At 42.9% G+C, this 27,519-nt stretch overlaps 1 protein-coding gene across 2 annotated transcripts; it reads right to left on the bottom strand.

Annotated features, from left to right (window-relative positions):
* Window positions 1-27,519, bottom strand: slc9a7 (solute carrier family 9 member 7). Of its 2 annotated transcripts, XM_032526736.1 has the most exons (17): window positions 27,086-27,519; window positions 22,775-22,977; window positions 22,611-22,688; window positions 20,165-20,241; window positions 19,508-19,620; window positions 18,455-18,560; window positions 17,923-18,064; window positions 17,679-17,784; window positions 16,418-16,506; window positions 15,189-15,302; window positions 14,840-14,951; window positions 14,587-14,740; window positions 11,781-11,843; window positions 9,609-9,672; window positions 8,777-8,859; window positions 6,559-6,664; window positions 1-3,104 (listed from the first exon to the last, which is right to left on the bottom strand). In XM_032526736.1, the coding sequence occupies exons 1-17, from the start codon at window positions 27,363-27,365 to the stop codon at window positions 2,844-2,846; spliced, it is 2,151 nt and encodes a 716-aa protein (XP_032382627.1). In that variant the 5' UTR covers window positions 27,366-27,519; the 3' UTR covers window positions 1-2,843. The 2 variants fall into 2 exon arrangements, with proteins under 2 accessions (XP_032382627.1, XP_032382625.1); XM_032526734.1 differs by lacking the exon at window positions 11,781-11,843 and having other exon boundaries at window positions 27,086-27,514.

The following is a 27,519-nucleotide window of genomic DNA, read 5'->3' as shown; positions in this document are numbered from 1 at the left end:
TGAGAAGAGGGATTTCTTTTATCATTCAACTCTCCACCAGAAAAATAAATTCCCCAAAACAATTGCTCTGACATAATCATACACAAAAGACGTTTGAGAAGTGTTGTACTACAAAGTCAGTCTAAGGGATTGTGTTTGCAAAATTAAAATGTATGGTGACAGATAAGAATGTAGTCGTTTAAGAAAGGCTTTAAACAAGAATAGGACAGCACAAATTAGAAATCTACATCCATTATTAATACAGCTATGAACTAAGATGAGACGCTAGATTATTACAAAGACTAATACACAAAAAATCCCATAAATGGCCTGTGTAGCCTACTGGTGATTTATGATACCAACTCATCTTAGCATTCTGTTTAAGTGCATTATATAACAGAGGTTAATACATAAGGTAGACAGCCACCATAGACACCATTTTTAAACACTGCTGATGCAGGTACAGGGTGAGTACTGCTCGGTGAGGTTATGTGCAATCGTTCTTTATCATTCTCTGCTGGTCAGTGTTTTGCATCAATGGCTGCTCTTCTTGTTAAGTTGTACTTGTCTGAAAGTTGGTACACTTAAGTTAAAATGTGATCAGATGCATCTTATTAATGATGGAGTATAGCTTGTCAGGAAGGTGGCTAAATAATGCTCCAAAGTTAGGCTACGTTGACGCGAGGGAAAAACTGGCATGGTCATTTTCAAATAGGTCGCTTTATCTCCCACCTCAAGATACCCCCCCCGTAAGAGCGTGCGCCCCATGATGGCTGAGTCCTGCAGCGGCCCTTTGCTGCGTGTCATCCCCCATCTCTATCTCCCCCTTTTATGTCTAGCCACTGTCTCTATCAAATAAAAGGAAAATGAATGAAAACAGGTCCGATGGGTACCCACGAGTCTCCCCTTTATGTGTCCACTTTATGCTAAACCCATGCAGTTTGGGCAATAACCATGCAGTTTTTCTCATGCAGTATAAATGTGGTATTTTCGCCTATTCTAAAATGGTGTATTTGAATATTTTTGCATACTGGAATCTGCATCTTGGAATTGCATACATTGGGTGTGACTGGAGCGCTGAGACTCTTGTGGATTTAATGAGAGACTGGGGTGGGGACTAACACCATCACACATCCCATAGCAGCCATTTCAACTAAGTGAGACCATTTATTGAAACTTGTGTCACTGTGTATAATGTCGCGTCATGACCTCTTTGATACTCACAGCCTCGTAAAACTCGGTTTGGCCTTCAGAGGATGTATGGCTTTCCTAGGTGCACTCACCATCAGGGGGTTTCTGAGCGGTTTCCAGAACAGAAGTGCTCCCCATCCAATGGCCTAAAAAATTCAAAGCCCCCAAGAAAAAAACGCTATGGTGTTCCGTAAGGTCTTTGTGTCCTAATGTGGTATTTTGGAGGGATTTCTGATACTTTTTAATCAATACTTTGAGTGGTACAAAATGGTAAAATTGTGTACCAACTCTGTAAAAACAAATAATTATTGACTCAAAAACTGCTGCAACAACTTAAGATACATAAGTGAGCAATCCTAAACTCTACTAAGGTCAAATCATGTCAAATCAATCCTCAGGTCCCCCCCCCTTTCAGATGCTGTATAACACTTCTATGTGGACTCTACTGTTGACCTGCTATTAGGCCCTAAACATACCGTCCCCAAACCCTGCCCCTCTAGGAAAACAGGGGCAGAACAACTAATTGATTACAGAGAAAATCCTCACTGGATTTATTGATACTGAAAATACCTATTAATAAAAGGGATGCATCTGATCCTTTTAAATATTTTCAAAATCAGTAGGGGATATAGAATTTTTGCAAAGCGTTCCAAATTATGATGAAGACCTGCTCTTTATTTCACAGTGCTGAAATTGCTCAGAGGGAACATCTGTTTTAGGAAACCAGCATTATCTCATAAGAAACAATACAATTAGCATCACAACCCCTTCCATTCCTCGTTCATGTCATGGTTATGAAAACCAGCCCAGCACACAGAAAAAGATCCAGTTCAAAGACTTGATTCACATTTGTAACAGTCACGGGATGTAATGCACTGAAAGAAGCGGTCCCGCTAGAGAGGAATAAAGCTCTGCATTGTAGCTATTTACATGCTCACATTCTTGACAGGCTGTGTAGGCTAAGAGGGGGGGGACACGTTCACTGCCCCGCTCTCTAACAGGCCACAGTCTCCCCCACACAGATGTGTTTGTGTGAAACAAAGGACATCTTCACAAACATCCCAAACACCGGTCTGTTAGCAGCTTCAGATGAATGGTACAAATATGCCAGAGAACTCTGATCGATAAACTATTCAAGTTGTGGCCTCATTTCTGCATCTACATGGAAATGGGGTGTGATTGTGGAGAAGCCACTTAGCATTTTCTCAGCGGTGTACTCTGAAACTGATCAGATCACATGATGAGCGAGGGAGGGCTGCCAGGCCCTTTTTTCTCTTCTTCGTTTCCACTCCAGCGAAACATTTTCAGACTGAATCTGGCATGTGGATATTTTATTTTGTCCTCACATGTTGCATAAAGGTGTCCCTCCGGTTTCGGAAACCATCAGTAAAATTCTCCTGACGCTCTAGAGGACACATGTCTTCTGGAGATTTAAAAAGAACAAAAACAAAAAAAAAACTCCAGCTCTGTAATGGAGGATGAAATGCTCGTTGAGCTCTGCTCCCGGGCCTGGAGGGAACCCTCCCCCTCTTGTCTAGTCCCACATCTCCTCTCGGTCTTTTGTCTGAAGGACTGGACGTTCTGCTCGCAAGATGAGTTGGGGGCTGTGGGGCGAGGCGGTCTGGGGGTCAGGTCAGGGGGGTTGGCGGTGCAGGCAAAAAGGAGGGCGGGGGTCAGATGTGATCCTCGATGGGGAAAACCAGGCGCGTGCCGCGGCTCAGCAGCTCCTGCTCGCGGGAGTCCAGCTCGCGCTCCAGCGCCTCTTCTGAGGTGCTGCCGCTCCTTTTGCCGTTGGCGCTCCAGCCTGAGCCTCCGGCTGCGTCGGCGCCGCCGCCCGACGCCCCGTTGGCTGTGATGGCGGTGTCGCCGAAGGTGAATGTCAGGTCGCTGTCGTTACGGAGGTCAGAGTCGTGGTCCCTCAGCTGCTCGTGGTTCTGAAAACACAGTCACAGATAAACATGGGGGAAGGGATGGAGAACATGGGACACACACACACACACACACACACACACACACACACACACACACACACACACACACCCACACACACACCCACACACACACACACACACACACACCACACACACACACACACACACAACACACACACACACACACAACACACACACACACACACACCCACACACACCCACACCACACACACCACCCACACACCACACACACACACACACACACGGTGGTATAACTGACTAGCTCTAAACTTGTAACATGGGCTCTCCCAGCTCTAATTGACTGGCTGACGATCAATAGTCTGCCCATGTCCCCGGGGGGGGGGGGGGGGCAGATGATTCAACAGGGATGGATGAATGAAAGAAAGACATTACATAACGCCTTCTCCAACAATTATCCAGAAGGGGAATGGGAGGGGGGGTAAAAAGGGTATGACAACATTTTTCTTTTCTTTTTTTAAAATAGTACACAAATGTTAAAAGCAGAAGTAAAAATAAACATATTTAGATTCATTAGATTCAATTAATGTAAAATGCTAATGTATAACGTATGATTGTATTTCAATGAATGTGGGCACTATGTTGACACACACACACACACACACATATAGGGTGACCACCTGCTAATAAGCCCAAGGGGGGACAAGTGGTATGTTTCTGAGGGACAATGTGGGACACTGCCTGCGCAGCGTGCCCCCCACGGCAGACTCACTGATACTGTTTTACCCATTTCTAGCACATACCACCTTACATGGTGTATTAATAATGCCCTATGCCCCTGAACATGTGTAACTGCTGATGTAAGCTCATGAATAGGCCAACCAATGTGTATTTTTTTCTAAATAAAGATTAATATTTTGAACATTCATACATATATAATATAATTGACAGATGCACTTCCACTTACGATTTACTTTAGCTATTTAATTTTTTTTTCATTACAATTTATTCACTTTAAATACATTAATATAAAATTAGGACTAACAGGAATTGTAGTTGCTCAACAGACAGTTTACAACAAAGATTCTTGCCAGTCTTCCTTGTACCCACCTTCTCTTTGTAACTGGTGGGGTGGGGGGGGCCTCAGACTGCTCAGACTCGGGCTCTTTCTCCATTTTTTGAATTGGAAAGCGCGTTCCTAAAGTCCCTTCCTTGTCTGTTATGCACGTGCCTGCTGTCATGACAACGAACGAGGGATTTTAACTATTGGCTGATTTAAGTCCTATTCTGGACATTCTGGCTGATAGACGTTTAGAATCAGAGAGACTAAATCCGTTCAGATCACAGATCATCTCCAGTCTGTTGTTAATTAAATCAGCACAGATCACATGTAGAACATTCTGAGATCTACAATTAAAACTAAACTGTTCCAGCTGATATGTGGGTCGATTATTTTTATTAAATCGGACGCACCACATTGTTAAGTCCCTTCCTGTTCTGGAATCGTGGAAACTGTCCGACTTTACCGCAGCTTTTAGTGTCACCCCCCCCCCCCCCCCCCCACCACCCCCGGCTGCTGCCGCCGCTCTCGTCTCTTTACAGGCGCAGTTCATGTCCAACGAGCCTAATGTTCGTTTGGCTGCCTCGGGCTCCAAGTAGAGCGAGCAACTTTTTTTTTTTGACAAGCGTTGATTATGCGTGACACGGTCTCAATTTGCGGGACGCGTGACTTGGTTCAAACGCTGTGCGCGCACGCGCTACGCGGGACGGGTGGTCACCCTACACACACACGTTGGCTGCGGTACATCTAGAGACTCAAGATCTCTATTTTTTAAAGTGTGACACGATTCACAGAGAATTGTGTCACACTTTAAAAAAAGAGATATATGCTACATATGAGATGATATGCAAGATAAGTCACAGACATGAAAAAAACCACTTCCTCTGTTCCAAATTAAAAACCTTCTAGCGTTTATGTGGACAGAATCTCTCCATTTCTTAACAATTGGCTTTTATTATAAAAAAGTATTCAGGTCAAACTCCATGTAGAAAGAGAGAGCTGGCAGTAGCAGCAGTTTGTGGCATGGGCGTCATCCTCCCTCCTTGACGCCTGGGTCTTTCATTTACAGCACACAATGTTACATTTATTGTTACATTTAGGGTGCGGGTTAGTTAGTTTTCAAAGCTTTCAGGTCTCAAAAGTATATTCTACAACCCCATTTTAAATGTCATACAATTTGAGGTTAATGGAAACCAAAGTTATCCTGTTTATGAAACATTTTATTCCCTCCCCATTTCATTATATCCATGACCAAAAGAGGAAACCATGCAAGGAGCTTTATTTAATCCTGCCTCTCCCTACTTGGCAACACAGAGCACTGGACGCTCCTGATTATATGAACAACCACCTAAAATCATGGCGCGCCCGGCAGGCAGCTGGCAAGCCCACAGCAACAAACCAGGAGAGGAACGCATTAACGGATCCAGAGCTTAGGACACAACTAAATTTAAATACCTAACGATCTACAGTATGTCTACTTTGCAGTAAAAAAATGCAATTTAGATTTAATAAAATGACAGTGCAGGGTTTTTTGGGTTGCTGTGAAAGGAGGGTATAGCAGCCAAACGCCTCCAAGTCAAAGTATTTTACAAAAATGAAAAGGAGAATTTGTCAGAGGGTGAGCGCGCGGTGGGGGGGGGGGTTTCTGGGTTTAAATTATCAGAGCGTAGTGTCTTTCAGAACAGTGATCATCATTGAGGGGGCACTGAAAAGGGCCTTTTGTGCCCTTTGAATGCAAAAAGGCTTCTCAACTGTCCATTTTTTCCTCTTGCTGAAGCGTTGTGCTTTGTGTGTTACTGGAGGGAACTGAGAATACTTTGATAATGTTACTGTTTTCCTGAGAGAAGAAGTTTCAGTATTCACAGAGGGCCTCTGCAACTGATCAACTAATTGGAAACAATTTCCTGTTCTTCTGTTGTTGTTTTTTAAGTAACTTCCCAAAAATCCCTTCAACTACATTCATACATTCATCACAACAGTCATGTACATTATCTTTATTTATAAATGTATCCCACTGCATTTTATTTAGTTCACTCTCCGGAGTTGGAAGATCCCGTTAGTACGTACCGTAGGGTTTGGATTGACTGTGAGTTGGAAAATGCTTTTTTGTCAACTTCCTTGAAGTTCAAATCCCGTTGGGATCAGATATGCCAGTCAGGAGGTTCAACAAACTCTTATTATTATCTTATTGTTATTTTTACACATATCCAGCTTCCAGTCTGCTTCCTCAAAGTCCCTTTTTTCAAGTTTTGGGGGCCCCTTGGAATGAGGTGGGGGCTTGACACTGACTGGATAACATGCAGTGGACATATTTTCTACGATATGAACCTGCATTTTTCACAGACCACTGGTCGTGTAGGAGTGTCACTGTGTATTTGCTGTGTGCATACTGTTGTTTTAGTGCATGTGGACACTCACCTCATATGCCTGGGGGCTGGTCAGACAGCTCGCCAGGGGCCCACAGTAGGCGGGCAGCGTGGAGGTGAGAGGGGGGCCGCTGTGTGTCAGAATGGGCTTCAGGTAACTGGGCGAGTTGTTAAGTGACAATGACACAAAGGCTGGTTCAAGTGGGAGTATAGTTAATATAGTTCATATCCCATAGCTGTACCACTTCTAATATGACATTCCTGATAAATGATAAACAAGCTTTAACTAATGCTTTATGAAAAGGTTAATAAATCATGTATACTTTAAAGATCGGTTATCAGCAGACCCAAACCCAAATGTTTTCAGCAGTGATCCAGATAAAAGTCAGAGGAATTTAGCGGACCGGTTTTCTACTTGGGATGGGGAAGTGTCAACATTCTCAGTTTCTTTTAATTCATTTCAGTATTTGCAGATAATCTATGAACATTCTGCAGAACTTTGCATCTGCAGATTCCGTTTGGCCCCGGTTAGAAGCCATTAATGAGAACTTGGGTTGCTAGGTAGGTTTTTAATGTTTGTATTTGTAATGTGTGTATTTTAGTGTGTGAATTTTCATAGTATGTGTCTTCAACTCTTTAAAATGTCTTTGAGTGTTGCAAAAGCACTATCTAAATAAAATACAGTATTCTAATTATTATTATAATGAACAACCAACCTAGCAACCCAAATGGTGCTCTTATTTGAAAGACTTATAACCGATCTATTAACCATTACTAAATCCATTAGTTACAGCTTATAGAGCCATTATATAAAAAGTTGTCCAAAAATAACTGATAAAACAGTTTGCAGAAGCTAATTCCAGCACAAAACAGCTTAGTCTAGCTGTCGACCTCTAAAAGAAAAACAGTCAGTCAGTCCCGAGCAGAGCGGCCGGCTGCAGCAGGCCGAAAAGTTCAAGAGCCCACTGTTGCTTAGTTACCTATGCACATGCATGATGGATCTTGAACTCTTGTAGCTCTGCTGGCTCCACTGTGGTGTCAGGTTACAGCCTGTTTTTTTACATAGTCATAAAAAATTTTTGGGAATATTGGACTGTATGAGTTTGACTATTGATTAGTGTGGACCTCACCGGAAAACAGGAAATAAACAGCGGTATGGCTCAACCCAACTTTTATGCCTTTCTGTCACATCTACTGCAGTCAGGTTCACTCCGAAGGAATCAGTGCACATGGGTAGGCTAATGACATCTCGAATATGTTAAGAGACTAAAAACATGTTTGTAACTTGCCCTGTTGAAGCCTGTTGGGTGCTTCCTCCAGCAGGAGGATAACTCGGTGCAGGCAGCACTGATTGGTTAGTTTTTCTCTCTACTGACAGACCGCCAGAGTTAAAGACAACAGAGCAACGGGTTGGAATCGACCAGAATTCTCCTTTAAGAAGTTCTCCTCCTGCAGTAACTAACCATAAAAATAGCATAATGTCTTCCAGCAGGATATATTTGGAGTTGAAATCTTTCTGGGAGTTCGTGAGCAGCTAAAGGGTAAAGTCATTTTGTGATGCGTTGCAGCAGAGAGTGCTCTTGTTTGTAATTAGTCAGGCTGTGTTGCATTCTGGGAAAACCAATGCCATGTTCAACTACTGGTCTAATCACTGGAGCCTGTTTTGGGCAGAGAGGCAGTCTGCTCCCTGTCAGAACACAGATCCACCTCAGTTGTTGAAATCAGCAGTTCACTGCACAGTTGGCCACACAGAAATAAAGTCACCACGCTCCCTGCACCAAGCCCTGTGTCCCGTATGTTTACCTCCGCCTCGCAGCGCTGGGACTAGACAGAAAGCCACTCTGCTTGCCTCAGCTGCGTCTAGCACATGTCACCAGGGAGAAAGTGCCTGCTGTGAAACACAGCAGCGCTGCTCAAAAGCAGGTACACAACCAGCCACCTGGGAAGGCAGTTTTTCCGGAGAGAGGGAACAAGGGAGGAGAGCACATCCTCCCTCCTTCTAAACAAATTTACTTGAGTCTGTTTCTGCAGTCAGCCTGAGCAGGGACAACAAATTTGATGGATTCGTGTATATTATTGTGATCCCATAATCCAGGATGATGCAATAAAGACACTGGTTGTGATTGTTACTTTGATGGGTGGTACAGTATACAAAAGGGAAATAGCCCCTGACAATCCTCCCATGCACCAGTTCAAACAATAAATTACCTTTAAAGCAAACAACACACATATTTTCTTTGGTTGTGTACAGCAGGGCCCAGAAAGGATACTTGTGATCAAAGGTGTACCACAGTCTGAAGAGCCACGCACTCTCCTGTTTGGTTTTACTTTGCCCTTCAGCCTGGGGGCCATCCTGGAGAAAGACATGGAAAAATCAACATGTTTTCATATCGAGATTTGCTTCATGAAAAAGATTTAAATTCTTGTCACAATCAAGTTGATTGCAGTGATTCTTAGCCAGTAAATGTGGTTCCTTTGGTTGAGTTGGTTCTGCTTCTCATCTTAAAGCACAATTTTTCAAACATTTTATAAATCGCTCTCAGATAATGATTTTTTGTGTCATTTCATTTTGTATTTGACAAACAGAACTATTTCCATGTCTTTGGACTTGCTGACAGTGCTCTGCATTGACATGTGATTGCAGAAGTAAAACTGTTTTGTTATCTATTTCTATATCCACGACAATCCACTTCTGGGATTGCTTCGTTGCCGCTGGAAACTCCGCCGGATGTCCGTCCCCGTCCTCTGTCTCTGTGTTGGCGTTCTAACCTCTGGTGGATTTCTGAGGACTATGGTTACCTGGTCCTCAGATCTCTGCAGGGTAAATCCAGACAGCTAGCTAGACTATCTGTCCAATCTGAGGACTATGCTTACCTGGTCCTCAGATCTCTGCAGGGTAAATCCAGACAGCTAGCTGGACTATCTGTCCAATCTGAGGACTATGCTTACCTGGTCCTCAGATCTCTGCAGGGTAAATCCAGGAGAGGAGACTAGCTTCTCGAGATACCTCATGTTATGAATTGATAGTTAAATAAAATTGAATAAAATTGTATTGAATTGACCTAAAGTGGATAATGAATGAGTTCTGAATAAGAGCCTCACCCCCTGTAAGACCTGGAAGCTGTCTCCACATAGCCCTGGGTCTTGATCCGGGTCCACACCAACACTGGAACACAGGAACAAAGTAGAAAACAATTATTAAAAATGCAGTTCATCTCTGAAGTAACTACGTTACTACAAACACTACACATGTGATTAAAAGTTGGTTAGATGCCAATCAGCAGTTATTTCCAGTCCCTTCTACTCTCTGCCTGTAATTTCCCCTTTTTGTGAGCTCTGCTGTTTAACATGATTTTGTAAACTGTTCACTTGGAAACAGAAACAATCATCTCTCTTTTTGCTGCTACTGCACCTGCAGAACGCAGATTTGTTCTCTTTGTGGCTCCGACACATGTCAGATGATTCTTCACACATCACAGTTCTAACTGTAAGACCTTATAATGGCTGAAAAAAAGGCTGTAAATCAGCATTTAACCCAAGACAAACAGAAAAAAACTGAGAAGCCCAAAGATATTTCACAGTTTGTATAATTCAGTGTATTGCAGATGACGAAGAGATTTGGATTAGCAAATAACTTTTTGGCTTGTGACGCAGTACAAAATACTGTAAGTGTATACTATACTATATATGTAAGACGTGCATTTTATTGGCCAGATGCAGTCACTTACTAGCCCTTTCTATTCAGTGTGCTAATTCTACCCCCCACCCCCCTCCCCGGTTTCTCTTACCGACAGGATTAAACTCAACACCAGCTGATTTTAAAGGGGCACTTTTAATTCACATAAGCTCTGAGTGGAGCCGTCGAGTCTAATCCTGGTGGACAGAGGCCAAGGCAGAGACGTGTAGCCTTTCACGGTGATACATCTGAAACCACAACGGACACTGTACCGTAGGAGGTGGAACTCATGTGCATGGTTATATTTAGTCTTTTCCATGACAGCCATGCCGAGGCGATATCTCTTCTGAAGGAATGAGGAACAGCCCTTTCTTCTGCTTCTCACCTTAGCGGTTTGAAAAGGAGCAGGGTACGGGTATCCGACTTGCCTTTTAGGACTTTCTCCTCTCAAACCGCCACACACTTAGGGGCCATCCACACGGAAACGCTTTTTGGAGTAAATGCACGTTTTGCATCCTTTTGACCCATCGTCCAAATGAATCCTGTTCGTACAGCACTGCCTGGACACACTTTTTTTTTTTTTTAAACCTGGTCCCAGGGTGAAAAAAATAAATAAATTTGAAAACGCCACCCTTGAGACTTCGTTTGGACAGCGAAGCCGCATACTTGCGTATCGATGATGTCATCGCTACACCCCTCAACCTGTAGCCTCCGACCTCTTACCCATAGGACTTACCCCGCAACAACGTCTAATAACAACAACAACCACCACCATGGCGGACATGGTGGAACCATTGTGGACGTGGCCTTATACACACACACACTCTTTAGGGAGTGGAGGTTGCATGAAAGCCAAGGAACCTGCAAAACGCCTCCTAGCGCTGCAGAAAGAAGGATCTGGGAGGAAATGACTTGATTAAGACACATCTGCTGGGGGGTGGGGGGCAGAACAGAAGAGACAAACACACCCTAGCACACACCTCCCCTGATAAGAAACCGTGTAGACCCGTCCCTCTCTCTCACACACCCACACCCACACATACACACCCCTTTAATCCTAATCCTGAATAGCATTCCCTGCTACATGGAAGAACAGCTCTTTGTGGCCCAGCTCTCAGTTTATTTTCTACCTTTCTCTTTTCCCACACACTTTTCAGATCGGTTCACACAGGTCTGTCAAGTTGTTTCTGGGGAACAATGCATGCCATTTGTTTTTTGCACTGCTGTGTGAAAAACTGGTGGAAAGTCCTCACATGCAACAAAGAGCAAAATCTGGTTTTCCCATCACCCAGAGAACGGGCAGCACCGCCACCACAGCTGGGCTGGTGTGTGTCGCAGTGATGTTTCTGCTCAGTGGATTTCAAATCCTGCTTTCCTAAAATATTGCTTCTTAAAAATTGTATTTATTTGATTTATTCTGTCAATAACCACCCAATGTAGTCTCTGAAAAAAAGCCATGTTCTTAAGAGTCTCAACTTTTCCCTTCACCAAAAAACAGAAGTGAAAAGTGAAAAGAAAGAGTCCCATCTGAAGCAAGCACACACTTCCCCAACACCAGTTACTGCCCAAAAAAATGTATACACATTCAGATACAGCACCTGAAGTACTGCCACTTTCCATGCTGGCGTCGCTCTTCCTGCAATGCTTTGCTGTCCCCAACGCTGTCATATCATAAACATATAAACTCAGTATCAAGCACATTACAGTCAAAGTAGTAGGTGGTTTATATAGCTTCTTCTATGCAAGGAATTTGCATATTAGATACTCATATGAGGAGCTGGAATGGGTGTAACACAAATCTCTGAACGCTCAGATTTGAGGTTAACATTAGATACAAATGGGGATTATGTTATTTCTCAAAATCAAAGATGTTTTAAGGCGTGAAAATATTTTTACACATTAGTCATTAGATAGAAGTGTATTATCTATACCGTTTAGGGGATCAAAAGCTATGTTGAAGTCAGTATTTTAGACATAAAATTGAGTGGAAGCAGATTGCAGTGATCGTTCAGTGGGCAGTAATTGTAAAAAGTAATTGGCAACAGTCTCCACCAAAAATGATCCTCTGTTCTGGGGACATGCACTAATCCTCGGACCTGGCGCAGAGGCTCCTCAGATGTTCAGGCCACATGAAAAAATCTAAAATTAAAATTAAAAAAAAGGCACTGGAAGCCAAGTCTTTTTCTCTGAAAATAGTCATTGTATATACACTATATAAAGAATTTAAATAAACTCAGTAGTACATTTACTTAAGTACTGCACAAGTAAAATTTGAAGGTACTTGTACTTTACATGAGTATTACCATTTTCTGGTTTATACTTCTGTTCCACATTTCAGAAGAAAGTATTATACTTTTTGTACCTTTGTTTTTTTTTGTTTTTTTCACCTAACCTATTATTCAGGTTAATAATACAAATACAATCAACAAATACATTAAGATGCATTATTATAGGTTAAGATAAAGGGAGAAATTCACAAGCTAACAGTATCTAAAGTAATTCAAATAACCCCCTCATTTACCCGTTGCAACATTAAAGTGATGAACACATTATTGCTTCAATAATTAAAATCCAGTGATTTACCTTTGGTACATTAAGTACATTATGTAAAATGCAGCACTTTAAACTGAAACTAAGTATTTCTAAGCTCCGAGTACTGCTTATACCACTCATCACAGGTTCCTATGGATACTATAGGTCCACCTAAGACATTCTGCATTCGAGTTGACAGTTTGGCTTCCCTGACTCAGCCGGAGCGCATTGGGATCTCTTCCTGTTTTGATGGCTGCACGGCCGGGGCTCGGTGATAACCTGCCACCTGCCTGCTCACAAACCATCCATCAAAACCCGATACCAGAACCCAGCAGCGTCCCCTCTCACACCAGACGCTTCCTGTCCCAGCACCAGTCCTCCAGCACATCACGCCTCATCGCAGCTTCTTCGTTTGGACTCATCAGCCAGAGCATTGTGTCACAAAAACTGTAATTAACACCTCGCAAATTTCATCTTCAGTATTAAACACAGGGGATTTTTGTATCATATTTTGAAATGCCCTCTGTAATGTGATGTCCGACTACTCCTCTGGGCTTCGAAAGCGTCCCCCCTAAAGACTAAAAACTGTATGCACATATACAGAGAGTGATCCCGCGATTGCAGAACACGGTTGATACCCGCCTGCCATGCAGCACATGTCCCGGTTACCATGGTGATGAGTTAATGGTAGAGATTTTGGCAGTGCTCTAAAACACCACCTAACACAATGGTTCCTGCTTTTTCCGAGAAGGCATTACTCATATTAAACAGAGCCTGTTCGCTGTTGCTGTCTCACACAACCAGCCTATAATCCGTTTAATCATGACAAATGGAAGCTAGCCCCCAGTGCATCATGGTCAGACAAAAATAAGGGAGGCTGGGCTCGAAACAGACAGATATAGCCATACAAACAAAAAGCACAGCTAAAGCACCACTCTTACCCCTGATAACATGTCAAGCAGCTTGTGGCTATTTCAACTGCAGATTCAGCATCAGGATCTTGATTCTAAGAGTTAGTGCTGAACCTGAGAGGGAAGTACCTATTGTGCTACATATAGTAGAAAATGACAATATTTCTTAAAAGATCCAACAAAAGCCCCTGTGACTTAAAAGCTCTGGATGAAAGAACATGGGAGACGGAAAATAAACAGCAGTGGAGAACTCTGGCCCCATCTCCTGGAGAACACCACCAGCACAAGATTCATCTAATAATGTCAACTGGAGAGACATTTTATATTAAATATGCACTATCTGCAGGCAAAATATGCTCTTCCAACTTGTTTTGTCTATGTTAACTAAATTTGTCTATCAAAATAAACCTTCTTATGATTATTTACAGTCCGTACCTAGGTAAATGTACGCTATTTCTGTTTTCCTTAGTGTCTGTCTTTTCTATTATTTTTTAAACTGAAAACATAATACAGTAATTCACAATGTAATACATTCGAATATGCGATTTCAAAGCAACCTACCCAAAACAAATAGCATTATAACATTACAAGTTGAGATGTTGATTACTGCTTTTCTGCTAATGTTAAGCTAGTCAACGGGAGCGAGCCTATGTTCCCACAAGATTTGATCCAAATCTTAGAAATGATCTTGATCCCAATTTGGGGTTACCCTTATGTGGGACCATAGGGCTGTGGGGTGACCACTGGGCTGTGGGTCCACTGGGCTGTGGGTCCACTGGCCTGTGGGACCACTGGGCTCTGGGACCACTGGGCTGACCCCAGTCAACGTTAGCTTAAGCAGGAGATTTTCACGGTTTTCCCTTATGACTGAATTTAGTCAACCATTGCCTCATTTTGTCCCTTGATATAATTTCATCAAACAGCTAGGGTAATATTAAGAAACATAAAATTGTTTTGTCACCTGATATGTAGCCAGGACAGCATGGGTGTCGTCCCACCGCCAAACACCCAGACAGTGAAGAAGACAATGAGCAGCGTGGTGGTGAACATCATCTGGCGGGCGTAGGTGGCCGTGTCCCGGATGGCCAAAGCGAACGCCATCGCTCCACGCAGACCTGCAGAGGTTCACATCATCCAATCACATTAGAGCTATAACAATAAGTGGATCAATTTATTGATAAAATGCACGATGACGGGGAGAAAAATCGCCCTACCTGCAAACATCATCATATGCTGGAAGTTTCCTTTGATCTTGTGCCTTCTGCCGAGGTTGAGAAGGAAGGACAGCGGGTAAATGTTGAAAGCTCTTCCAACGAATATGGCAAGCTGACCGGCAGGTTAAGAAGTCTTTGACTGAAAAAGTAAATGCTGGACCGATTCAGGGAGCAGGGTGTCCTCACACAAGTAAAATATGAGTGAGAACTTCATAGTGAAGAAAGAAAATATGTGTTAGATGAGTGGAAAACTCAGGCCCGCCTACAGGGACATCAACGATCATATACAAGATGTAAAGTACTAAATGGAAACAGAAAAAAGCATGCTTGTTGAGCTCCAAAAGGATACAAAAGCCCCTATGATGAAAATAGGGCTGAAAATGTGATTCTGGAAGGTGAACAGAGCCAAGCCCATGTAGGAGAAGATGAAGTTCTCAGCCAGGAAGTGAAGGACCTCGAAGAGCTGCATGGAAAATATGGTATGCATCATGAATTTGAGTTAGAAACAAGAATAAAACTTTTAAAAATCCACAGAAAGAGCCTTAAAATGTAAAGGCTCAACAAGGGAATTCAACAGAAAGCTTCCCACACTGCACTGCTTTGTCCTCTGAGCTAAGCGCCTCGTCTAGTCCCTCAGAATCCAGAAAAGCTTTGGGGGTTGTTCTTTCCCTCCCAGGCTAACAGAGTGGCAGCCATGACGGTAACACATCTGACTGCATAGTATAAAACAAGAGATATGACATGCCACTCTGACTTAGGCTGGAACCACATGGCAGTCATCTTACCTGGGTCAAGTTTTAGACCTTTGGGTTCTTTATAGTGTTTTTTGTTCAAAGTAATGAGCCTAAAAAAACTGTACTTGTCTAGAATGAAGCAAAAAAACAAAGTTTTTGGTAGAATTTTGATTACTATAGCTCCATAAGAACAAATCATGCGTCCAATCATGATTATACGTTTATATATTAACAATAGTTTAATTTTTTATTTTAATTTTGGAAAGCGATGCCAGCTCCCTGGTCTCTTTGGTCCTTTTTGGTGGTGCACAGCTGCTAATATAGTTGCTGCCCATAGGTGACACCTGTAAACAAAACCCAGGCAAGATGGCGGACGGTCAGTAGTTATGTCGTCATGTCGCATCTATGGTTTTTATATCTATAGTTGACTGCATCTATGTTGCTCTGAGCTGGAGTCACAGGAGGAGGGCAAACAATAACTGAAATGCAAGAAGAAGAATTGTCACCATTTCTGTTTTAATCTCAGTGAAGGCCCTTTAACCTTGCCGTTGCAATAAGCACGGGGAGCTATCTTTGATACAGTAACAACAGCCTGCTGGAATACTTGGAACACTGATCCCAAAATGTTACATCTACGTGCTAATCTGCACCCTGTCCTTAAGACTGAACCCCCTCTGGGAAACAGTCCTGACAGGAGGGGATGTCCTCGGACAACCCTGATTAAGGTCACAGCAGGCTGATCACTGGGCCATCTGGCTCCGGGGCCGAGCTTTCGTACTATCAGGAGATTCAAAATAGTCCAAAATAAACGGGGCTGCATGTGCAGGGAGTGGTCAGATGCTACCTGCTTGGTGCGTTTTGTGGACTCCGCAGAGAGGTTGTTGTAGGTGTAGTGAGCCTGCGTGATGCCACAGAACAGCACGGCCACAACGCCTGTGGGAGACACACACACGCGCACATTAATTCAACAACACAAACCGATAAAGTGCACTGCACAGCAAGGGCTGTATCATTTGAATATACTATTGATAATTCACATATTTAGAAACATCAGAGCCAAAGATAAGCTTCTCAGTCCTCTTGCTGCTTTTTTTATTATTCTTCATTGATCCCCTATAGGGAATTATAGAATCTGTTGATTTCATCTGCTGCACATCTGCAACTTAAGTCTCTGTCATATGTCGTTTGTGTAACAGAGAGATTCAGTTCTCTAAGGATGGTTTACCAGCACTTAGTTTAAACTGCTTATAATTAAGTTATTCAGCATAAACAACAGCTTGAAATTAAAATCCAAATGAGATGCACTTTATAGATGCACTACATAAACATCAAAATTATAATATCTATCCATCCATCCATCCATCTCAGGCTCTCTTTTAAATGGAGCACTTCATTTTACATAAGGGCCGGTTTACTGTTCACTACTTGGACAGAAAATCTGTGTCATAACCTGGTATGGCATTCAACAGATGAGGGCATTTAACAGGCAGAGGAAGGATCTAATCAAAGATTAAAATGAGTTGCATTGTGGGAAAAGTAGGCTCCAGAGATTTTGGAGGTTGACCCTGACTACGGACAAATTGTAAGTGTAAGTTGGCCTCTGCTGCTTCAGTTTTGAATATTCTTTTCTTAATCTGTCTCTTGTTGAAAGTCTCCCAATTTACAATACTAAGTCACTGGAATACCCCTTTAATGTCCTGTCATGTGTAAGAGAAAGAAATTAATTCCTTCATTTCCAGAAGTGCTAAGTAAGTCAAAATCAACCAGACTTACTTTTTGAGATTTAAGAATTTCCAGAATCTAAAGCAGGTACAGCTGTTTTTACCTAGCATTTTTTAGACACAGACCACTGAGAAATTTCACAATATTTAATTAATTTAAAGACAGGGTTGGTAACTATTTCCACAGTTTATCATATATTGTTTGAAATGGTCTTTAGACCCTGACAGCAATAATACAATAACTTATCGGCTCTGACAGAGCCCCGAGGAGATGCTACTTTCAAATCTTTTTAGCTTTTTTACATGACCAACCCTGCCTTTAAGTCAGATAGAAGTCGGACATCTTTTTGGCATCCTGACCACAGCCGTCTAGTGCCGGCTCACCTGTGAAGCCGCAGGCTTCGGCTAGCAGGAAGGTGCTCCAAGACATGAGGAAGAAGAGGGCCGTCTCCAGCAACGGGAAACAGTGCAGCTTGGTGAACTTGGTGACGTGGGAGTCGAGTTAAAGACGCAAACACTTTTTGGAATCCTACAACACGTCCGGTTGTTGCACAAAACGCAAATCAATACGAAAATCTAGACTTTCTATATGTACTATTACTTCAAAGTAGGTATCAGAGAAGGATATGAGAGCGGTGACGACTCCTGTGGCTGCACCCATCACAAAGGAGCCGCTGAAAATACCCAGGAAAACCCCCACTGACTTGAAGAAGGCTGAGGCATCAAACATGTGTGTGTTTGCTCCACTGGGCTGGTAGGCCACAATAGACCTGAAATACAAAAAGACATGGTGAGGCAGGAATTTTCAGTATTTGTCATAAATATTATAATAATAATTTTCCAACGATGTCTTGAATTAATTCACACATATATCTGATTTTGGCTCTTTTTTGAAGAATAATGCATATGTCAATTTCCTAAAACAAAGCTAATATTAGGTGATATGTAATCTTCCAGTAGAGGGAGGCAGAGAGCTGTGTGTCACAAAGGATCAGTGATGCAAAGCGGTGCTGCTCGGTCACACTTCAGTGTTGAATTTCAACATCAGAAGGGAAAAGGAGTTAAGAAACCGTGCAGGAAGAGACCTTTACCTGGCGCAGAAGGAGGAAAAATATTCTGTTTCCCAGAGGTAGGTTTGATAAGGCAGAAATTTGACTTACGAGGAAAGCACAATGGCCACTGCGTCATTCATAACGCTTTCCCCAAACAGCAGAGCGTACAGATCCCCATCTGCGTGGAGCTCATTGAATATGGCCAACACCGTCACTACACACATAAGGAAAGAAAGGAAAATCATTCAAACATCTTAGTTTATATCAGGGCTGTGCAATTAATCACATTTCGAGTTCGGCCCCTAATGATCACAAAAACAAGGCAATCGTGAAAAACATTATTTTGCACATTACATTTTGCAAGTAAACTGCATGTCCAACCAGTACCGGGTGTCCCATCAATTAAAAAGGCATTAAAGCCTTTTTTTTTTTAGACTCTTATTTTGTGTTGTGTTGAATGAAGCACACTTCCGCTCATCCCGACAGCTAAACTCACTCAGCAAACATTTGAATATTTATTTTTTTAAGACTATTTTTTGGGGCATTTTAGGCCTTTATTCAATAAGACAGCTTGTACATGTAAGGGGAGGGCACCTGTGTGCCTGACCTGATAGAGCGTGCATCCATGTGCAGGGCTCAGTCCTCGAGGCAGCAGTCGCAGGTTTGGTTCCGACCTGCGGCCCTTTGCTGCATGTCACCCCCCTTCTCTTTCTATCTCCTTTCATGTCTAAAGCTGTCCTGTCAGAAATAAAAGCCTAAAAATTGCCCAACAAATTTCATAATTTTAGCCATGAAAGGGGAAAGACAGGGGGGATGATAGGTAGCAAAGAGCCCCAGGTCAGAGGCAAACCCGTGGTCTCTGCGGTTGGGACTGAGCCCCTGTATATGGGGGTGCACTCTACCAGGTGAGCTACCCAGGTAGCCTGAATATTCAAATGGGAAAAGATTCTTTACTGTTGATTTGTTTAACTGTTTGTATTTCAGTTCCATAGATGAAACATCTTTCCAAAAGTCAACGGGTAATCTTGTTAAATACTATGATGTCAATATTGACCAAAATAATTGTGATGAGGATTTTTTTCCCCCATGACTGAGCAGGCCTAATTTATATACAGCCATATACTGCAACACATGTCCGTGTCTGAGCAGCATGCGTCGTACCTGGATCTGTGGCCGAGATGATGGCACCAAAGAAGAGGCAGTCGGTGTAGTAGAACTTGTCAGTCAGCTGTCCGACCACTTGCATCAGTTTGACCACGCCGTACATCAGGTTCCTGAAGACCAACGGCCAGGTGAGAGGAGAACATTATGGATCAAACAACATTTAATAACAGCAGGATTCAGGCCTCTAACAATTTTTACATAATTGTCAAACTGTAACTTTTTTTCTACATAATCGCAGTTTCTTTGTTTAACCGCAATCCATTGCTAACATTGGCCAAGGTCTTAAGGCGTACTACTGGTAATTGTTTTTTTTTTTTAGATATGCCAAATTGTAATTGTACAAGTGATTATTGGTCAGACTATACATTTTTATGATTATTTTAATTAGTAGTTGTTGGCCCTTGACCCCATATGTTTACTCCATAGGTGTATTTGTGTAACTGCATTATCTGGGTCACATAACATAAATTTAACCAAAAACTGGATCCTGGAATCCATACAAAACTTTAATTTGTTTAAAGTAATTTAAAATTTGACTGAAAGAGACAATTATATCGTTAATTGCAATGATTTCTGAGACACTTAATTGTGGAGCAACATTTGGATTCGATCATTAAGTTCCTGACATCTCATAAACAGAAGGTGGAAACTCACCCAATAACAAAACATGAGATGGCCGTCCCAAGAAAGGCGTAGGTTATGATCGAGCCCAGATTCCTGAAGAAGTGTCTCTGGGAAAAGGAAAAAAGGCGAATAAGAGAAGGAAAAACTCATGCGATTTACAAGTTTAACAAAACCATGTACAAAGTTGGTATTACACGCTCGACTTTCCTTATACAAGACAAATGTCTTCAACACTTAAGGATTCAACAAGGCTTCAGGTCAGCGATGGCCACGGGGGGGGCCAGTAACTCGCCGTCAGACAAGGCTAGAAACACAAACACATGTTCAGCTGTTCGACAAACAGGCAACATGACGCCTCTCCGCACCAAAAAGGCTGATTCAGATTTCCCAAGGATATTTCCTCAGCGACTGTCAGGAGTGGATTTTGTCAAAGAAATAAATAAAAATGACAGAAAAGAGTCAGATAGTTAGGATAGAGAGGAAGAATCAGTGTGTGATTATGCCCCCTGCCTGTGGCAGCACGGTTAGATGACACGCAGCTATCTAACAGCGATCTGAAGCAGATGATTAACTAAATCAACACGTTTACAACCAAAGAGCCACACACTTGCACTGCAACTTTCTCTCTCTAAAGCGGTTACCCCTGTGCTTCAAATTAACTCCCACTGCAACAGATGATTAAAAAAAAACAGGCCTTCCTTTCCTAGGCTTCCTCTTTCCTGGGGCCGGTTATTTGACTCAGCAAATTCCTTCTCTAAACACAATTTCACTAGAAAAACAAAAGCCTGTCAATATATACTTCTGCAGTATAAACGGTCACAGAAAGATTCTAGATCACTGGGAATTGAACACCTTTGTTTTTGAGACTGTTGGTCGGACCAAACAAGCCATGTGATGTCATCTTTGGCTTGGGCATGTTCCGTATTTTGGTATATTTTAAAGTACTAATAGATTCATTAATTTGTAATGGCATTAATATCTGCTGCAGCCCTACGGTACATACAAACTCATCTGCCACTTTATTGCTAGTACCGGGTAGGAACCCTTTAGCCTTCAGAACTGCTTTAATTCTTCATTTCATGAAATCAAAACGTTGTAGGAAGCATAGCTTAAAGATTTTGGTCCTTATTCACATGATAGCATAACGCAGTTGCAACAGATTTGTCGGATGCGCATCCATGTTGCAAATTTCAAGCTTTACCACATCTCAAAACTGCTCTATTGGATATAGATCTGAGGACTTTGGAGTTCAGCAGGAGATAATTTGAGATTTTTGGCATATTTCTGCCGGAAGTTGCCTTTAGAAGATGGGTACACTGTGGTCATAAAGGAATTAGTCTTGCTATGCCAGACCCTCCTCCAAAGCACGCTGAAGGAGGGTCTGGCTGCTCCACATGGCATTCAGGGAGGGGAGGAAAAGGTGCTCCCGGTTAAATAGCACCGGCACTCCTGGATCCAGCCAGGTCTCGGAGAAAGGACACCAGCTCCCGCCATCCCGCTGGAGTCTGACGCAGGCCCGGGGGCCAGCCAGCTCACCATCCGACTGCTGCACATCAGCCAGCAGGATGCCCAGCAGAGAAGTTGCAGTTCATGTCCTCCATCTCTGTTTATGGAGCTGCATGGACGCAGAGATGGTCTTGCTTGTCCACATGGTCGGGATCGCAGCCATAGGTTGTTTGCTACGTAGCATAAGCAAACTGCAACCAACCAACACTGCAATCCCTAGGGCAACGCCGCTAGCATGTCTACAAACTGAATTAAAAACTCAACCACTTCACTAAAACCCCATGGGTCGGATCCTTAGAAGATGCTCTTCACAGCAGCAAAGCACAAGGCCATTTCCCCTCATTTATCTGATGTTTCCTTGCTTGATAATACTTATTAGTGTATAACTGGATAAGGCTGAGGAACACCCTCACTATAACAGAGATCAGATGTCACCAGCAGATTCCCTCTCCATTATTTCAATGGTTGGAGCGCTAAGGCACCTGTACTGGAGATCTACTGTACAACCCACAAATCTCATACATAAAAATGTACCACCTGCTGTAGTTGAAATTCACAAACTGTCAATGAACTAAAAATGAAAAAGCACATAGCCATCTCAAGAATTCCCCAATTACAACAAAGCTTTTTCACAATCGAAAGCAGAAGCTGCTCATGTTGTCAGCGTCAGCCGGTTTTTATTTGCCAGTTCAAAAGCCAGAGAAGAAATGAAAGACATCTGCTCTGGACTTCCCCTCAATAGTGCCAATTATGTTCAGTAACCACAGAACACTCTCTGTGTGCCAATGAGGGTTTTCTTAGCTTACCACCTGTCCAACAAGACAGCAGTTAGTGGTTAGCAGATATATATATATATATATATAGAGAGAGATATACACCTGGCCAACAGCAGCAGCAGCAGCATCCCTAGCTACCGTGGCTGATGCAAATTCAGCCTCACAAACCCAGAATTTGACATGCTGCACCTCACCTTCTTTAGACTGTACCCAGCATGGAAAATAATTGGAGGCAGCAATATGTTGAAGAATACTTCAGGGTCAAATGTCACCTGGAAAAGATGAGAAATCAAACGAGTTAACAGGGTCAATCTGGCAAGATCAGGACTGAAGAGTGATGGTTCTTTCTGACTGTTACCTTGCGCAGCATATCATTCTGCTCCACATTGTGAATCTCTCTGGAGTTGATTTCGCCTTTGAGGGTGTACTCAAAGAACTTGCCGCTGACATTAAGCAGCAAGGTGCTGACAGGTCCTTCCTTCAGCAAACAGCTCGGGGGTGTCTTGTTGTGGTAGCTGGTGGCAGGGATGCCATACCGCAGAATCACACCTACCAGCAAACCTTAGGGAACCAGAGGAGCGAAACAAAAAAACAAAAAATGTTGGTGAAATGTAGAGCTTTAGACATGTTGTCTTGGGTATAGCCTCAGCTCACGCATGTGATGAATAACCTAAAATAAGAAGTGTGCAAATGATAAAATTTTGATTTCAATTTTGGATCCTAACAATCACAAAACCAATGTAATCAAGAAAAATAAATTGCACATTTTGCAAGTAAACTCTTATTTTGTGTTTTGTTCTAAAGGGGAATTCAAAAAGTTAAAAGGTGTAAAGCAGTATCAAGGGAAATTTCATAGTTCAAGGTGTTTTCACTGTTGATGTAACCGATTCACCGTTTCAAACAGCTTTTTCACTGTTTAAAACAAGTGTGATTAAGATTTATTTGCATAATTTACCAGCCCTACCTAAAGTGACCCAAAGGTCACCAAGATAAAAATCTAGTCCATTGCTCAACGTTAGATCATTTCCAGGGGAACAGGCAGTGACACACACAGAGCATCAGAGCAGACGGATGAGACGGGCGATGGAAAGCAGAAGCTCGTGGGGAGAGCTAACGCCAGGAACAAAAGGAACGAGGCAGGGAGTTAGAGGACATACGTCCTCTGATCAGACAGCAGTTATCTGCAAACGACAAGGCAAAGCAAAGCTGCCAGCACTGCACTCACTTCCTACCAGAGGAGCTTAACCTCCTACTGTGGCTTGGGCCTAACCCACAGACACATACACACAAAAATAGGGTTAACCATGACTGATTCTTGAAAATGAAACCGCCCGTCTCAATTTCTGAAATTCAAAAATAGTTCAAAGTTTGGGTTCTTTCCAGCTGCTACAGTGGGAGGTTTGCATTTATTATTTGAACTAGGAAGTACCATAAAAAGGTAGTCTAGGTAAGAGATCTCATCCTGGAGGTTGATGGGTCTGCCATCTGCCCATCCTCTGAGGTCCACAACCTTGGTGTAATCCTGGACTCCACCCTCTTTCCATACTCACATCAAATCCATCACCAAATCATCAGCCTTTTTCATCTCAAAAACATCCCCAGACTCCGGCCATCACTCTCTGTATCCGTAGCAGAAACCCTCATTTATGCTTTCATAACTGCCCATTTGTACTACTGCAATGGAGTCCTGTCTGGGGTCCCCAGCAAAACCCTAGACTGGCTCCAGTATGTGCAAAACTCTGCCTTCATACTCTCATCCACCTTCACTGGCTCCCAATTAAGTCCTGCATCACACATAAAATCCTTCTTCTCCCCTACAAATCCCTCCATGCTCCTGGCCCCACAGTACCTCACTGACCTCCTCCATCCATACACCCCACCCTGAAACCTGCGGTCTGCTGGCCTGATTTCACTCATGTAGGCCAGATACCCGTTACCTTGGGCTTCCTTTGTGTTGGCGTTCTAACCTCCAGTGGATTTATAAGGATGGCAAACCTTTTCTCAGATCTCTGCAGGGTAAATCCAGACAGCTAGCTAGACTATCTGTCCAATCTGAGGACTATGGTTACCTGGTCCTCAGGTCTCTGCAGGGTAAATCCAGACAGCTAGCTACACTATCTGTCCAATCTGAGGACTATGGTTCCCTGGTCCTCATCCTGCAGGGTAAATCCGACAGCTAGCTAGACTATCTGTCCAATCTGAGGACTATGGTTACCTTCCTCAGATCTCTGCAGGGTAAATCCAGACAGCAGCTAGACTATCTGTCCAATCTGAGGACTATGGTTACCTGGTCCTCAGATCTCTGCAGGGTAAATCCGACAGCAGCTAGACTATCTGTCCAATCTGAGGACTATGGTTACCTGGTCCTCAGATCTCTGCAGGGTAAATCCAGACAGCTAGCTAGACTATCTGTCCAATCTGAGGACTATGGTTACCTGGTCCTCAGATCTCTGCAGGTAAATCCAGCAGCTAGCTAGACTATCTGTCCATCTGAGGACTAGGTTACCTGGTCCTCAGATCTCTGCAGGGTAAATCCAGACAGCTAGCTAGACTATCTGTCCAATTGAGATATTGTTGCACACTAAAAATTTGTTTAAATGTAAATGTTCAGCCAAACAAGTTCCTTCCTGAGCTCTTTAGCAGAGGCACCGTGGCTCTGTCCGGAGCTTAGTCCCACCATGACGATTGTGATTGGTTTAAAAAAAATGCCAATAAACCAGAGCATGTGTTTCTCTTATCTTGGAATGCTGAGTGGACTAGCCAGACCCTCCTCCTGCACGCTTTGGAGGAGGGTTCAGCAAAGAGAGACTACATAAAAAGGTATATGAGCATTTGATAAGATGCTTGTCCTGCATGTTCTCCTTTCAAAATGACATCAAAAACATATTTCAACGTATTCTGAATCACTGATTGGTCTAAATTGCCATGCCACAACAACCAACTGAACATACCAACTGAAAACACAAGGTTTCCTGTAGCGTTCGCTCTTTATACAGCAAATCAATATTGGGACAAGGTTTCCACTTGGCAGCACTTTTACTGGTGAGAGTCCAAAAACAGTGTACTCTAAAACAATGTAAAATTTAACTTAATCATATCATACTGAGTTAACCCAAATAATATGTCTAAAAGGATGGGAGTTTTAACTACTCAACAGAGATAATGATATATGTTTAATATACTATATACTAAGTCCAGTGGTTTTCTATTTCTGCTCAAAACAACAAATCAAAGTCTATCTTCTTCATGTGACATCTCTGACATCCTTTACACTGACTGAGACAATTTTGATAAACTACAATGGAAGAAATATACATGTGGTTCTAAAACGTTATTACTGAAATAGTTCAGTTTAGCCTTACCCAGCACATATTGCGACATTAATCACCTACTCTGGTCATGTTATTGCATAATGTAGTCAGATGATAAAAGGCCGACTTTGTTGTTCTTTGTATCTGTCACCCTTCTGCTGCTAGTTAAGTAGATTGACCAGTGCTCAGGCTAGGTTGCTTTATAGTCTACTCAGTGAACATCCTGTGCTCCTGTGGATGAATGATAGGAATAAACATAAAACTCACTGGCACAGAAACAGGCCTACATGCAGATGATGACCATGACTACCCAGTGTCCCCACCGGGGATCAATAAAGTGGACTGATGAATGTGATAAACTCTGCTTTTGTTCCCTTTCGTTTTCTGATTGTGTAGCCTTTTACAACAAAAGACCAAGGAAGTCATTTTTTAAATGCATTATTATACTGGTTACATATTGTATTGACTGCACTTTGAGCAGCCAATTAATGTGGAGAGTGGGTGCATATGCAAAACATGTCTTTTATATATTTTTCTTCAATATCATGTGTAGGCCTACCCTTTTTTCCCTATTGTCCTGTTAAGTGCTTTGAACGCTTGAAGATGTATCAAATGCCATATTTAAATAATAAAACATAGTGGTTGTAATAGGAGTGGGTGATCTGGAGAAAATCAGATATCACGATATTCTTTACCAAATATATCAATATCCATATTGTGTCGAGATTCTATGGGAAGACTGAGTTAGTATGTGCTTGTTATTCTCAATTTAGACCACGTAATTGTATATCACGATATATGATTTCATCACGATATGATTCCATAGCCATTTTTTATCACGATAAATGATCATACTGAATTATTGCCCAGCCCTATAGGTTGTATTACGCATTTCAAGAGGAGACCCTAACAACAACAATTGCATAAGATATTTTATAACCTATTATTATCATCATCATCATAGGAGAGAAAATAATAGGCTATAGGCCTAGCACGAACGCTGTGATCTCATGTATTAGCCCACACTTCAGCTGTGAGGCTACGGATTCCCAGTCAGCCAAGGATAAACTGCACATGCAGTAGCCAGCCTAGTGGAGAGAAGACGAGGCTGAGCAACCGACAGACAGCACCTTCTAGAAATTAGCACCGGCCCAGCCAATTAGGAGCAATGGGAGCTGGTGGAAATGCGGAGGCGCCTCGGTGCATCTGTTCAGCTCTAAACCACCTCCAGCTGGGCTTTATCTGCTCGCTGATAGCCGCCGTACAACCACCACGGAGACTGACTAAGCATGCAAAGCCTGCGGGAAGGTGGTCGTGGGGGAGGCTAGACGTGTCTGTGTATTCAATATGAGCCTCACCGTAAATCATTGCCAGTCCGGTTTCGTGAAGGAAACGGACCCGTCTGTGCTTAAAGAGCCATATGGTGAGAATCGTTAAGGTCAGCAGCAAAATGAATGTGAGTAAATTAACGCTGTCCTGTCGGTGACTTTCCTCAGCCTCCTTCTCGGTAGTAAGTTCTTCCATTCCGCCCTCCTCCGCCTTCAGTCCCGACACCGCGCTCAGTAAGATCCACGCGGGCATCATGGTGTCAAGTGCGGCGAAGGCTCCGCTCCGCCTCGGCTGTCGGAGAGCGTCCATGGTGCAGGATGCTGCTGCTGACGGATCACCGCCTCTGTGCCATGTCACTGCTGGGAGGTAGTCGGAGCCGACTGGGAAAACAGTCCCGTGTTCGTAGACCGTAGACGGCCGAGTTCAACCTTTTAAAGGAACACTGCACGATGGGAAAAGTCGA

Source organism: Etheostoma spectabile, chromosome 9 (assembly GCF_008692095.1).
Source record: "Etheostoma spectabile isolate EspeVRDwgs_2016 chromosome 9, UIUC_Espe_1.0, whole genome shotgun sequence".
Taxonomy (NCBI): domain Eukaryota; kingdom Metazoa; phylum Chordata; class Actinopteri; order Perciformes; family Percidae; genus Etheostoma; species Etheostoma spectabile.
Note: the sequence above shows the minus strand (reverse complement) of the source record. Positions and strands in the feature narration are given on the sequence as shown.